Here is a 14,643-nt window from a genome sequence, read left to right as displayed (position 1 = left end):
TTCAGTTGTATCTGGACTCTTTGTGACCCAATTTGGAGTTTTCTTGACAAAAATACTGGAATGGTTTGCCATTTCCTTCTCTAGTTCATTTTACATATGAGGAACAGAGGCAAACAGGATGGAGTGACTTGCTCCAGGTCACACAGTTAGTAAGTGACTGAGGCTGAGTCCGTATTTGAACTCAAGAAGAAGAGTCTTCCTTACTCCAGGACTGGTACTCTATCCAGTGGACCACCGAGCTGCCTGAAAATATTTGTTAGGGGTTATATATTAAAAGTGCCTTGTTTCACAGATGAAGAAACTGAAGTATGGACAGGTTGAGTGACTTGCCTAGGATCACAAAGATACTCAAGTATCAGAGGCAGGATTTAAATTCGGTATCTTTCTGAATACTTCTTTTCCTTCAAACCTCAGCTGAAACATCACTTCTTACACAAGGCCTTTTCTGATGTGCCCGCTGCTTATACCTCCCTATGAAAATAACTGATGTTAATTTTGGATATATTTTACATACAGTTACTTATGTAGAAATCATCTCCCTTGAAAGAATGTAAATTCCCTGAGGGCAGTCACTATTTCATTTTTGTCTTTGTATCTCCTGTTGTCTATCATAGTGTCTGGAACATGGCAGATACTTAATAAATCTCTTGTGCTTGGTTGACTGACTGACTGACTGACTGACTAAGTCCTGTGATCTTCCTCCTAGTATCATTCATTGGGCTAATGAAATCACTGATCCTTCCCAAAGTCCCATATAGGACCATACCAAGATAGCTCCCAAAATAAAATAAAACAAATCCAATTAAAACTATTAATAATGGAAAATTCCCAGGGATAAACACAGTAATTGAAAACTCAATAACTGACAGCACCTTTAGAACAGCAAAAAGTAAAATATAAGCATAGTGAACTGAACAGAAATTTGAAAAATAGGCTTACCTCCAACAAGTCCCACACAGAGGTAAAGTTGTATTACACTATTACAAAAAGAAGCAGAAATCATTCCCAAAGAACATAGTATACCTCCTGCTATCATTACTGGCCGGCTGCCATATTTATTCACCAAAATACTGCTTATTGGACCTAAAGGAAAAAAAGAAGATAAAGAAATTTTCACTTAAAAAAACCTTTTTTTTAAAATTTAGTTTTGAATTTCAAAGAGCATATTGTTTATATTCAAGAAACAATTTTACTTCATAAAATATAATTTAGTACAATATCTTGAAGTATCTGTATTGTTACTATCATATTTTTAAAATGTGAAAATTCTTGAAATTAATATTTTTCCTTAAATCTAATTTAGCATACATTTATTAAGCATCTCCTATATGTGCAAGGCATGGATCTAGGTGCTATCTATATAAAACCAAATCCTAGAGACTGGTAGATAACTACAACAATGATGTGGTTAGGGAGACACACATTGAAATACTGAATTTCAAAAGAGGAAAGATTATTTAGTGATGGAAGGAGAGGAAGGATCTAGAAATGTCAATGATGAGCAAGGAATATCCTGACCTCCTTTAGCCCAATATGCTGGGGGCACGAGTAAGATAGTCCATCTACTACTGGAAAAAGTAGTGAAGGATAAGTCCTCTAGAGAGAACCTAGTTTCCATGTGTGTAAGATGGAAAGATAAGGAGAAAAGGTCTAGGATGGAGGGAAATTTGTTAGTGATAAAATGGGGCTTCCTGAGGGCAGAAAGGTAATACCTTCCTCCTATCCCTCCCCACCCATGGAGAAGGCAAACAATATGATATCAATCATACACATAAAAGCATCCATGAAACATATTTTCATGTTAGCCATATTGGAAAAAAAAGCAAATATGTAAAAAACTTATACTTTAATTTGCACTGTGAACTCATCATATTTTTTTTTATGACCAATACTTTGTAATTGTCTTGGAACATTTTATTGAAAAGAGCACTCAAGTCTTTCATAGTTGATCATCGCTACAACATTGCTGATATTGTGCACAATGTTCTCCCACTTCTTCTCACTTCACTTTGCAGCAGTTCATATAGGTCTTGTCATGTTGTTTTGTTTTTGTTTTGTTTTCTTCTGAAAGCAACCTCCTCTTGCAATTTTTTTACAGTATAATGATATTGTCACAATCATATGTCACAACTTGTTCAGCCATTCCACAATTGATGAATATCCCCTCAACTTTTAATTCCTTGCTAGCACAAAGAGAGCTGCTTTAAATATCATTGTATATATTGTTCTTTTCCTTTTGCTTTCATCTATTTGGAGTACAGATCTAGTAGAGGTATTGCTAAGTCAAAGGGAATATACACAGTATAATAGCCCTTTGGGCATAAATGCAAATTGTTCTCCAGAATGATGGGACAGTTTACAACTGCACCAACAGTTTATTAGTGCACCTATTTTCCCTGATCCCCTCCAACATTTGTCTTTTCTCCTAGGGGTAAGGTGATGCTTCAGAGTTATTTTAATTTGCATTTCTCTAATCAATAGAGATTTAGAACACTTTTATATGAATATAGATAGCTTTGATTTCTTCTGAAAACTGCCTGTTCACATACTTTGACCATTTATCAATTGGGAAATGACTTTTATTTTTATAAATTTGACTTCATTCTCTATGTATTTGAGAAATTAGGCATTTATTGGAGAAACGTGTAAATATTCACACATACATATCATATATTACTTCACATATCATTTATGGTACTTGTTAGTAAAATATAGTTTTCCTGATTATCTCTTTTAATTTGGTCTATTTTTGCTTTTGCTTTGTCTGAGATCATAATTGCTACCTCTGACTTTTTTACTTTAGTGGAAACATATTGGATTGTGCTCCCATACTTTACTTTAACTTTGTGTGTGTCCTTCTGTTTCAAGTGTTTCTCTTATAAACAACATATTGTTGGATTCTGGTTTTTAATCCATTCTGCTATCCACTTCTGTTTTATGGGTGAGCTCATCTTATCACATTCATAATTGTGATTACTAAATGTGTATTTCCCTCCATTCCATACTCTTCTGTTTCTTCTCTCTCTCTCTCTCTCTCTCTCTCTCTCTCTCTCTCTCTCCTCTCTCTCTCTCTCTCTCTCTCTCTCTCTTTATTTCTCTGAATAAATCTACTTTTCTTCTAACCAGTGCCTCCCTTAATCTACCCTGCCTTATTTATTCATTCATTCATTCATTCATTCATTCATTCATTTATTTATTTATTGATGAACGTATCCTATTGGATAAGATAGATTTCTACACACAACTCTGTGTGTGTATGTGTGTGTTTTTCCTCTTTGAACCAATTCTGATAAGAATGAGATTCAAGCATTGCACATTTTCCACACATTTTGTCTCTCCACTATAAAAGCTCTTTCTTTCAAACCTCTTATATATGAGAAAAAGTTCCTCCTTCTGTCTCTCCCTTACCCCTCTTCCCAACGCATCCGTCTTGTTCACCTCTTCATTTTTTTGAGATTATTCCAACATAATCAACTCACACCCATGCCCTCATCTATATGCAAACTCCATTTAACTTCCCTAATAATGATAAAGTTCTTAGCAGTTATGTGAATCATCTTCCCATATAGGAAGTTTAACTTCATCAAGTCTCTCATGATTATGAATAAATCACTTGAGAAGTCATATTTTCATATCTTAAACACAAAGGGAAGTGAATCTTTTCCATTCTTCCATGGAATTACTAGTTAGAATAATACATGATAGATACAACCCTTTGCAAAATGTTACCTTGTACTAACAGGACACACATAAAACATTCTTGTCAGCTCACTGAAGTTTTGTAATTGCATCCATTAACAGTTGCTTTTCATACCTACCCAGTATCTAATATTCAGAGCCAACCAATAACTACTGTACTGTGCTATATTTGTTGGCCCTAACAGTAAAAATATGAACCTAGAAAGGAAAATCATTTGGTTCCATGGACATAAAAGTAGAGAATTTAAGATACTATAGTTTTAAGAGTGTCTGAAAACACTCAGAATTTTGTTATATGATCTGTTGATATGGGTATATTCAACAGACTAGGGAGAGTTGCAGAAGGTGTTCTAAATGATATCTCTGATTTTTTTTTGCTTGATCTCATTATTTTACAATCTTCTGATATATTTTATGTCTTCAGAGCCCAATACATATGACTTTACCTAAAGCAAGGGTTCTTAACTTGGAACTCTCAGAAAGGAGTCTGTACATAGATTTAAAGGGATCCATGGAATCCGAAGGGGAAAATATTCTTTATTTTAACAAATCTCTAATAAAAATTTGACATTTCCTTTAATTAAGAATGTAGGCAAAAATAAAATTCAAAGAAAGGGTCCATAGGTCTCTTCAGACTATCAAAATCTCTCAAATACTATATAACACAAAAGAAAGTATTTTAAAATATACAAGGAAATATAAACACAGACATCCTGGGGGAAAGAGGAGGAATACTCAGGTAGCTATATATCCAAAAGTTGCATTACTTCACCTCAACAAGATTTCATGTGGTTTTCCATCCTTCAAGAACACAGTTCAACAACTACAGTAAAATTGGTCAGCCTTAACTAAAGACCCAGGCCTTTCTTGGATTTATCTGGGATGTCACAATTCAATAGCTCTACCTTCATTGTTTATGATAATTGATGTGACAATGATTCAGCAACTTGAACCCTAGAAAATTTTGAATCAAAGATAGTTTTCAGCACTTTTCTCTAAAAAAAGATATGAACTGCGGCCAAATCTAACTGAATCTATAGATATCACTATCAATATCAGTTAAAATAGCATTTAATAAGTTTCTAGTATTCCAGGTCTTGAGGGATCTCCAGACATAAAGATAAAATATATTCTTTGTCCTCATGGAATTTGAAATTTATAATCAGAGGACACAACATATACACACATATGTATATTACATACATATTATATAAAAATACAGATGTATGTACATAATTAAACACATCTCTATGTACATATATACATCTCTATATACCCATATACATATGTATATGTATAGATTCATGTACAGATTCATGAAACACAAATGCACACAGACGTGTGTGCATAATAAGTAAATCTTAATGGTAAAAGGAAAGTATTATGTAATGTCATAGAGGAGGCTATTGTTAACTTGGGAGTTTGGGCATTTTTTTTTTAGAAATAGGTGTAATTAAATTGAGCTTTAAATGTTAGGTAGGAATTCAACAGTTGGAGAGTGGATGATTTAATGCATAGGTATAATATGGGCAAAATGAAGGTATTAGGAGAGTATATAACGTATACAGATTAAGGTGAATAGTCCTATTTGGCTGGAGCATTGAGGACATAGAAAGTGGTAGTGTAAGATAAAACCTCAAAAGTAGAATGTTCATCAATAAAGCATTTCTTTTTACAGAAAAAAAAAACAACTGAAGGAAAGGTCAAGTGTTGGCAGACTGTTGCCAGGCAAAGAAGAAAATAATGAACTATTGAAAGTTTTTGAAAGAGGAATGCCTTGACCAGATCTATAGATAAGGAAGATATCTGGCAGCTGGAGGTTTTAGGAAGAATGAGTCAATCAGAGGAAGGGGCTACAGAGGCAGACCATGTGTGAGAAGTGAGAGCATGAAGTGAACTTCAAGGGTGACAGTCATTCTGTAGCATGGTAGAGAAAGTCTGCAGGGTCTTTTCCACAGGGGAAAGAAATTGAGGCAAACAGGTTAAGTGACTTGCCCAGTTCACACAACTGGTAAGTGTCTGAAGCCTGATTTGAACTTGTGCTTTGAATCTTCATATTTCCAGGCCCAGCATTTTATCCACTGTACCACCTAGCTGCCCTAGAGGGTATTGAATACCCTTGCTAAAAGATAAACCTGGGTGTGTGTGTGTGTGTGTGTGTGTGTGTGTGTGTGTGTGTTTTGGAGGAAATGACACATCAAACCCTTACCAGTCATTAACAATAGTTAGTGGTCACCTAATAAGACAATGAGTAAATGGGACATGGCTGGCAGTTTTTTGTTTTGTTTCGTTTTGCTGGAGCCAGCATTCAGACAGTGAGTGACTGAAGTATAAATTATTCACCAAGAGCACCCAAAGAGGGCAAATTAAAGTTGAATGAATGCTGGGCAAGCAGAGGGCAGTGAAGAACTCTGGATGGTTGGAAGAGGAATGGATCTGAATGAGAATGTTTGTGTCTGAAGATAGAAACACAGGGATGGAGGAGATAGAAGAAGGGGAAAAAAACTTTACCATCTTCAAAATCAGTTTGTTTTTAAAGTTATCCTTATAATCAATATAAATAAATGAATACAAATATATTTCCCATAGCAATAGATAATGGTACATGTGATGACCTCCATTTAAGATTTTCTCCAAAAAGAAAAAAAGGCTAATTCTATTGAATTTCAAAGGTATACCCATATTTTAAAAAATTTATTGGATTTTATAACTTGAGGCTAACTCAACCAACACTTTCTTTGTAAACAAATAAGGAAAATGAGGTCTAGAAATGTTAGGTGATTTTCCTGAGGTCACTAGGTCAACTAATGGAACACTCAGGACTGAAACTAAAGAGTCTGGTATCAGTCAGTCAGTCAGTCAGTCAGTCAATAAGCATTTATTAAGCATCTATTATGTGCAACGTGCTGGTGATACAAAAAGAAGCAAAAGATAGTCCTTGACTTCAAGGACCTCACAATCTAAGGAGGGAGACAATGAGCAAACAAATATGTAGAAACAAGCTATGTACAGGACAAACAGGAGATAATGAACAGAAATACCTTAAAACATTTAAATAACTATGTACAGACAAGCTATTTACAGGATAAATTGGGTGTAATCTCTGAGGAATGGCAGCAGCATGGAGAGGAATCAGGAAAGACTTAAAATAGAAGAAGATGGGATTTTAGTTGGGATTTGAAGGAAGCCAGGGAAACCAGGAGGTGGAGATGAAGAAGAAGATCCTTCCAGTTTGGGGAATAGTCAGGGAAAAATTCTCTGAGCTGTGAGATGAAGTGTCTTATGCAAGGAACAGCAAGGGGGCCAGTATCACCAGATTGAAGAGTATATGGTAGGGGAAGGCTGGAAACGTGGAGAAAGGGGAATAGGAAGGACTTTGAATACCGAATAGAAGATTTTGTATTTGATATAGGAGGTGACAGGAAGTCACTGGAGTTTATTGAACAGGGAGATGACATGGTAAAACTTGTACGTTAGGAAAATAACTTTGGTAGTTGAATAGAAGATAGATCAGAGAGGGAAGAGGCTTGGGGTAGGCAGACCTACCTGCAGGCTATATTGGAGGGCCTGCAGTGACAGTATCAGTCAGTGACAGTATCAGAGGAGTCAAGGATGTATTTTCGAGAAATGTTACAAAGGTAAAATCAATAGGCTTGTCAATAGTTAGGATGTGGGAGGTGAGAGATAGTGAAGAGCCAAAGATGGTATCCAGGTTCTAAACCTGGGGCACTCAGTGAATAGTGTTACTTTTGACAGTAATAGGTAAGTTAGGATCAGGGAGGGTTTATGGAAAAAGGTAATGAATTCAGTTTTGGATATGTCTAGCTTCAGATATCTATTGGACATCCAGTTCAAGATGCCTGAAAAGCAGAGATGCTAGCCTAGAGGTCAACAGAAAGGTAAGAGCAGATAGGCAGATTCAAGAATCATCAGCATAGAGATGGCAATGAAATCCATGGGAGCTGATGATATGACCAAGTATTGTAGAGGGAGAAAAAAAGACTCAGGCCAGAGTCCTATAGGAAACCTACAGTTAGAGAAAGTGACCTGGATGAGTATTAAGTAAAGGAGACTTAGAAGCAGAGGTCAGACAGGTAGGAGGAAAACCAAGAGAGTCCCCAGAAGAGAGTGCCTACATCCCAGGAGTGGGGAACCTGCATCCTCAAGGCCACAGGTTCCCCACACCTGTGGGGAAAGCCCCACTGGCTTTGGGGCACATTGCTGAAAGCATTCTTATTCAGGTGTATTTTGTAATAGTTATTCTACAAGGTCACATCTAGCCCTGTGATTCTGGGGCTGTATTTCGTTGCGTGTGTCAACTAAATGATGCTTCTCACGAAGGAAATATTTTCTAAAAGTATCAAAGTCCCATAAGTTTTTCAGCTTCTACTAGAAACCCCAAATAAGAATTAAGATTCTCAGCCAAACTTATTGTGCAGTGTTTTAAAATCTAATAAGTCTCATTGTTCACATTTCAGTGAATATGAATCTCTCTAACTTCCAGGTGTGAACCTGTACTTATCCTTTTATGAACATACCTAGATCAGATTTTACATTTAACTCCATTTAAAATAAGTTAACACTTCCCATCTGTCTGCCTATATACAGGAACATATAGCATCATATTCCTCTTATCTTTAATCAGAAGAAAAATGAACACCAAAATGAAAACCATATATCACAGGACCAAGGACACTAATATGCATTTTTAAAGGCAAAGGGAGAAGGATAGAAGTGGAAAAGACAACACTTTACCTGACCTACTGACAGTATTTTTTTCTGATTAATAATTGGAGAAAAAGCTTTATTGATTCTGTTAAAAAAATAAATTCCCCTTCCCATTTTTAAGATCACTCTACAATTTCTACTTTTGCTATTATCAAAATAATAAAAGGATATGTTGCTATTATTACAATTATTATTTCTACTTTTACTGTGATCACCACTATCCCTCTATAAATGAGTTTCTTCCCAGCTTTTAAAAAACTTGGAGAAAGCAATCACCTGCTCTGGAAGAGAGAATTCTTGTGGGGAGTTCCCCATACCAAGAAAGTCACAGCTCTAGTCTCTATTTCTGTCCTAGGCCTCATGTAATTTCTTTCCTCTCACTGTACCCACTTATTCCTTTCTTTTCTCTTTTCCTATCTTTTTAGTTATATTCTCTGTCTGTCTCTGTCTCTCTGTGTCTCTGTCTCTCTCTTACTTTCTCTCTTACTCTCTCATTTTCTCTCTCTTTCTCTCTGTCTCTGTCTCTGTCTCTCTCTCTCTCTCCTCTGTCTCTTTCAATCCACTTTTCCCTTTCTGCAGTCTGTTTTTTGATGATGAGGTCAAATGATACTGCTCTCTCCAAAGTTACCAGGGATTTCTTAAGTGTTAAATCAAATAGCCTTTTCTTACTTAACCTCCGCAGCTTCTGACAATCTCAATCATCCTTTTCTCCTTGATACTGTCTTTTCTCTGGGTTTCCATGACACTATTCTCTCCTTGCTCTCTTCCAACCTATCTGTCCCCTCTTCATTATCCTTGTTGTAACTTCATCCCCCTCATTGCTCTCACTGCATTTTTCAAGCAAGCAACTGCCCTGAGGCTTATTCCATTTTCCCTCTATCCTGTTTTGCTTAGCAATCTCATCAACTCCCATGGATTCAATTATCATGGTAATGCAGATGATTCTTGGATCTAGTTCCCAGTCCTAACCTCTCTCCTACCCTCCAGTCTTGCATCTCTAACTACCTATTGGGCATTTTGAACTAGATGTGTTGGCCACACCTCAAACTCACTATGACCAAGGCTGAACTAATCATATTTCCATCCAAATCCTCTTCTCCTTCTACCTTTTCTATTATTATCTAAGGCACCACCATCCTCCCAGGAACCCGGACTCCCTACCTATATGCCATGCTAGACTTCTCCCTCACTCTCACCCTCCAAATCTAGCATCTTATCAGAACCTGTCAATTCTATTTTTGTCACACCTTTCATTTTTCTGTTTCTCTTATTTAACACTTTGCTACCACCTTAGCCCAGACCTTTTATCACCTCAAGCCTAAACTACTGGAATGGTTTTCTTCTTCTTACAGATGCCTATTCACTGAATGGGTGTTGCCTCACTCAGAGTAAGAACCTGAAAAGACTTTAGCTTAAAAGCGCCAAGGTTTCCTTTGCATCCTGAGCCATCTCCAGTTGTCCTGATCAATATCTGGCTGCTGACACAAGCCATTCCCCAACTGATAAATGGTCAAAGGATAGGAACAGACAGTTCTCAGATGAAGAAATTAAAGCCATCTATAGTCATATGAAAAAATGCTCTAAATCGTTATTGATTAGAGAAATGCAAATCAAAACAGCTCTGAGGTACCACATCACACCAATCAGATTGGCCAACATGACAAAACAGGAAAATGATAAATGTTGGAGAGAGGTGGGAAAATTGGAACACTCATACATTGTTGGTGGAGTTGTGAAATGATTCAACCATTTTGGAGAACAATTTGGAACTATGCCCAAAGGGCTACAAAAATGTGCATACCCTTTGATCCAGCAATAGCACTTCTAGGGCTATATCAGAAAGAGCTCAAACAAATGGGAAAAGGACCCACATGTACAAAAATATTCATAGCAGCTCTTTTTGTGGTAGCAAAGAATTGGAAATTGAGAGGATGCCTATCAATTGGGGAATGGCTGAGCAAGTTGTGGTATATGAATGTAATGGAATACTATTGTGCTGTAAGAAATGATGAACAGGCTGACTTCAGAAAAACCTGGAAAGACATATGTGGTCTGATGCTGAGTGAAGTGAGCAGAACCAAGAGAACTCTGTACACAATAACAGCCAGGTTATGCAATGACTAAGATTGTTAAACTGAACCTTTCTCAGCATTATAAGGATCTAAGACATCTCCAGAGGCCTCGGGATGGAAAATGCTGTCCATATGCAAAGAAAGAACTATGGAAGTCAAATCGCTATCACTTATATTTACTTTCTGTTGAGTTTTGTTTCATCTTTCTGATGGTTCCTCCTATTGATTTTAATTTTTACTTACAACTTCACTAATGTGAAAATATGTTTAATGGGTATGTAAATGTAAACCCTGTATTATATTGTGTGCTGTCTTGGGGAGGGTGGGGGGAGGAAGGGTAAGAAAAATTTTCAACTCAAAAGCATATGGAAGTGATTGTTGATAAATCAAAATAAATTAATAAAATTTATATATATATATATATATATATATATATATATATATATATATCTGGCCACTGGACACAGATGGCTCTGGAGAAGAAAGTGAGGCTGGTGACTTTGCACAGCTCTCCCTCACTCAAATCAAAGTCAGTTGCAAGTCAAGTCATTATCTCCCTGATACGTTCCTCTTCCAGAATGAAGGACAAAAACACAATCACTCTAGTCCTTCCTCTACTTAAATATCAAAGTGATCTTCCTAAAGTTTCTGTCCTTATTCAATAAACTTCAGTGGCTCCCTGTCATCTCCAGGATCAAATATAAAATTTTCTGTTTGGCTTTTAAAATCCTTCATAATCTATTTCCTTTCTTTCTTTTTAGTCTTCTTCCATATCACTCCCTTGCATATGCTTTACAATCCAGTGACACTGGCCTCTTCACTGTTCCTTGTGCAAGATACTTCATCTCCTTACTTTATGCATTTTCATTGGCTGTCTCTCATGCATGGAATGGTCTCCCTCCACATCTCCACTTCCTGGGTTCCCTGGCTGCCTTCAAGTCTTATCTTAAACCCCACCTTCTGCCTCAAGTCTTTCCTGATCCCTCTCCATGCTAATAGTGCCTCCTCTCTGAGACTATGTCTAATTTATCCTGTATCTACATCCACTGCCCAAAGCAGTTTAACTGTTTTCTCCCCCATTAAACTATAAGCCCCTTGAGGGCAGAGATTGTTTTTTGCCTTTCTTTGTATTCCCAGCATTTAGCATAGTGCTTGGTATAAAGTGGACACTTAAATATTTGTCATCTTGATTTTAATATCTTCATTTCCATGTTACCCAGGTTTCCAGGTAGCTAGCTTGGAGTAAAGGAAAGAGCACTGAATCCAGGAGCTTAAAATCCTGGCTTTGCCTCTAACTAACCATATGACCCTGGGATAAGTCACTTAAACCCTTCGAGTCATTATTTCCTCATTTATAAAACTGAAATAATAATAATGGAAGCGATCACCAAGTCAAGAGTTTTTACTGTTGGTGTTGTTTCTTTTCTTTTTGTTTTCTAGCCAAAGGGAATCATGAAATCCTCTACTTTGGCTTGGCAGAGGGTCTTATGTGTATGGTATATGAAGGGGGAGAAAATACCCCCCTCTGGAAAAATACTTCAGGATGCTTTATAGGTGTTCTTAACCTGGGTTCCTTGAATTTGTTTGTTTTAATATTTTGATAACTGCACTTCAATATAATTGGTTTTTCTTTATAATAGTATTTTATTCTATATATTTAAAATACCATCCCCAAAAGGGATCCCTCTATATACCCCCGAAAGAGGGAGGCTTTCCCAAATAAGTCCATAACAGAAAAGAGGTTAAAAACTCACACTTTAAATGCTGAAGTAATACTATCCATTTTACTGCACTATTGTGAGAACTGAGACAATTATGTGTAAAGTGTTGTGTAAGTATAAACCAAAATGTGTAACTAAGTTATCACCATAAAAGAAGGGGCAGAAACTTGGTTACTTTCAGTGATGAATCTGAAAACAGTTATTCCATTTCACTATATATTACAAACAAGTTTGAGTCTACTTAAACTTGCTTAAAAAAAACACAACACCTTTATGATACTAGAGGAATGAGTAAGAATGCTTTTGGCTGTGATCAGGATTATCTACAATTTTTTTCCCTCTTATGTATTTAAAAAATAATTTCCAAATGTGCTAATTATACTATTTAGAAATGCTTTCAGCTTAAATATTTTACATGTAAATTTGAATATAGTCTATGAATCAACACCTAATTTGCAGAATTAATGAAATTACTGATAATCCACAGTCTACATTTTCCCCATTAGCACTGAATAATTAGCATTAGCCACTTAACCAAATGTTTGAGGGGTTCACCCTGTTTTCTTCTTTTACTGAGCCTGTTAATGCAATTTAAATCAAATTAATAAAATGAGAACTGTGCTGTTTTAAAAAAATATTTTTACATGATAATATTAAATGATTTATTCCAAGTGCATGCTGAAAGAATTTTGTATTTCTCATAATTTTTCTACAGTAAAAGAGGCCTTTGCATAATAAATCTAACAAAAATGCTAAAATAGCTTTGCTCTCATGGTTTTTAAGCATTTAAAGATCATTTAAGTAATAGAGCCATATGTCCATTTCATATTATCCAGAAATACTGTTAGGAGATAAGTTTCAAAGCAATAAATAAAAATGAAAATAATTTTACAATTTCTTCAAATGTGTTTAACAATAGGTCATTGCCTAGAAGCCCACAACACTAATATTGAATGTAAATCAAAATTTCAATAAATATCTCATTTCCCAAACAAAGCTAGTGACAATTTGGTTTACCAAGTCAATCAAGGAAAAAAAAAGTTTTGAATCCCAAATTACATTCCCTTGTCAATTGTTTTCTGGTATTTTCATTTAACTTTAGAAAAGGCCTCAGGCTAATGGAAATTAGTCGCGCGCCCCCCCTCCACATCCTGATCCCATCTTCTTCCATTTCCTCTAGGACTATTTTCTACCCAGTCAATGATTTTTTTTTCTTTCTCTTCTTCAATCTGTCCCTTCTACCCACTCCTCTGCCTATAAACAAGCTCAGGTTTGCTTTGTTCTAAAATTGGGCAGCTAGGTGGTTCATTGGCTGGAGTGACAGGCCTGAAGTCAGGAAGACTCATCTTCTTGAGCGTAAATCTAGCCTCAGACTTTTACTAGCTGTTTCACCCTGGGAAAAGTACTTAACTTTGTTTACCTCAGTTTCCTCATCTATAAAATGAGCTGAAGAAGGAAATGGCAAAATATTCCAGTATCTTTGCCAATAAAATCCCAAATGGGGTCACAAAGTGTCGGACACCGACTGACTGAAAAACAACTGAACAACAACAAAAATTTGAAACTTTAAAAATAATTACTCCCTCACCAAAATCAACAAAACTAAAGTCCCAGTACTTACCCATGCATGACCTTGTTCTCTCTTCAAGTTATTCATATAATTCTTTAATTTTGCTGCTAAACTCCTATAATAATGTACTCTTACTTCATACACTATCTCACTTACTTGTTCATTCTTTTACCGCTTGATAGACTGAAACTGCTTTTTTGAAGATTAACAGTGACCTGTAAATGGCCATATTCCAAGATTTTTCTCAATTTTCATGCTACTTGACTTTTCTGAAGCATGACACTATTGACCACCTCTTCATTCTTGATATTCTTTCCCTGTTTCGTGACAGAACTCTCTTCTGTTTTTTTTCCTACCTGTATGATCTACTCAGTCAGAGTCTACTTTGTTTCTTAATCTTCCTCTTCCTTCCCCTAAAATATGAATGCCCCACTGCAGAACTCTTTCTTTATAGTAACTCCATTGACAATTACAGATCTATTGGAGTGATGAAGTGTGTACAAATGCATTAGTCTATATTTCTATTTAGATATACTGATGCACATTTAAGATATAAGAGATTGGATTTGTGTTTTCACTGGTACAGGGATCTCCAAGATAGAGGAGCTACCAATGACCTTCTCCACAATTTATTTTCATAAGAATTTGCCTCTGACACTGAGAGATTAAGTGACTGACTCAGCAGTCATTCAGTATGTCAGAATTGAGATGGGATTTAAACCCAGGGCTTCCTGACTTCAAAGCCAAGTCCTTATCCACAATGCCACATATCTGTATATTCTGTTATATTATGTTATGATGTCATGTCATGTCAAATCATATATAACATAAACATATAGTATATCATATCATA

The 14,643-nt window shown here is 36.0% G+C and overlaps 1 protein-coding gene across 9 annotated transcripts in view; it reads right to left on the bottom strand.

Annotated features, from left to right (window-relative positions):
• The window catches only part of SLC16A7 (solute carrier family 16 member 7), a 240,717-nt gene that overhangs the window by 25,439 nt on the left and 200,635 nt on the right, over positions 1 to 14,643 (bottom strand). For all 9 annotated transcript variants that reach the window (XM_078146074.1, XM_020990157.2, XM_078146076.1 and 6 more), the window contains one exon: positions 940 to 1,083. In XM_078146074.1, coding sequence (XP_078002200.1) covers positions 940 to 1,083 — 144 coding nt within the window. The remainder of the gene's footprint in view (positions 1 to 939; positions 1,084 to 14,643) is intronic.

The sequence above is a fragment of the Phascolarctos cinereus genome, unplaced genomic scaffold (assembly GCF_003287225.1).
Source record: "Phascolarctos cinereus isolate Bilbo 61053 unplaced genomic scaffold, phaCin_HiC Scaffold_1;HRSCAF=81, whole genome shotgun sequence".
NCBI classification, from domain to species: Eukaryota; Metazoa; Chordata; class Mammalia; order Diprotodontia; family Phascolarctidae; genus Phascolarctos; species Phascolarctos cinereus.
The sequence above is the reverse complement of the archived record's forward strand: the minus strand, read 5'-3'. Positions and strand labels throughout refer to the sequence as shown.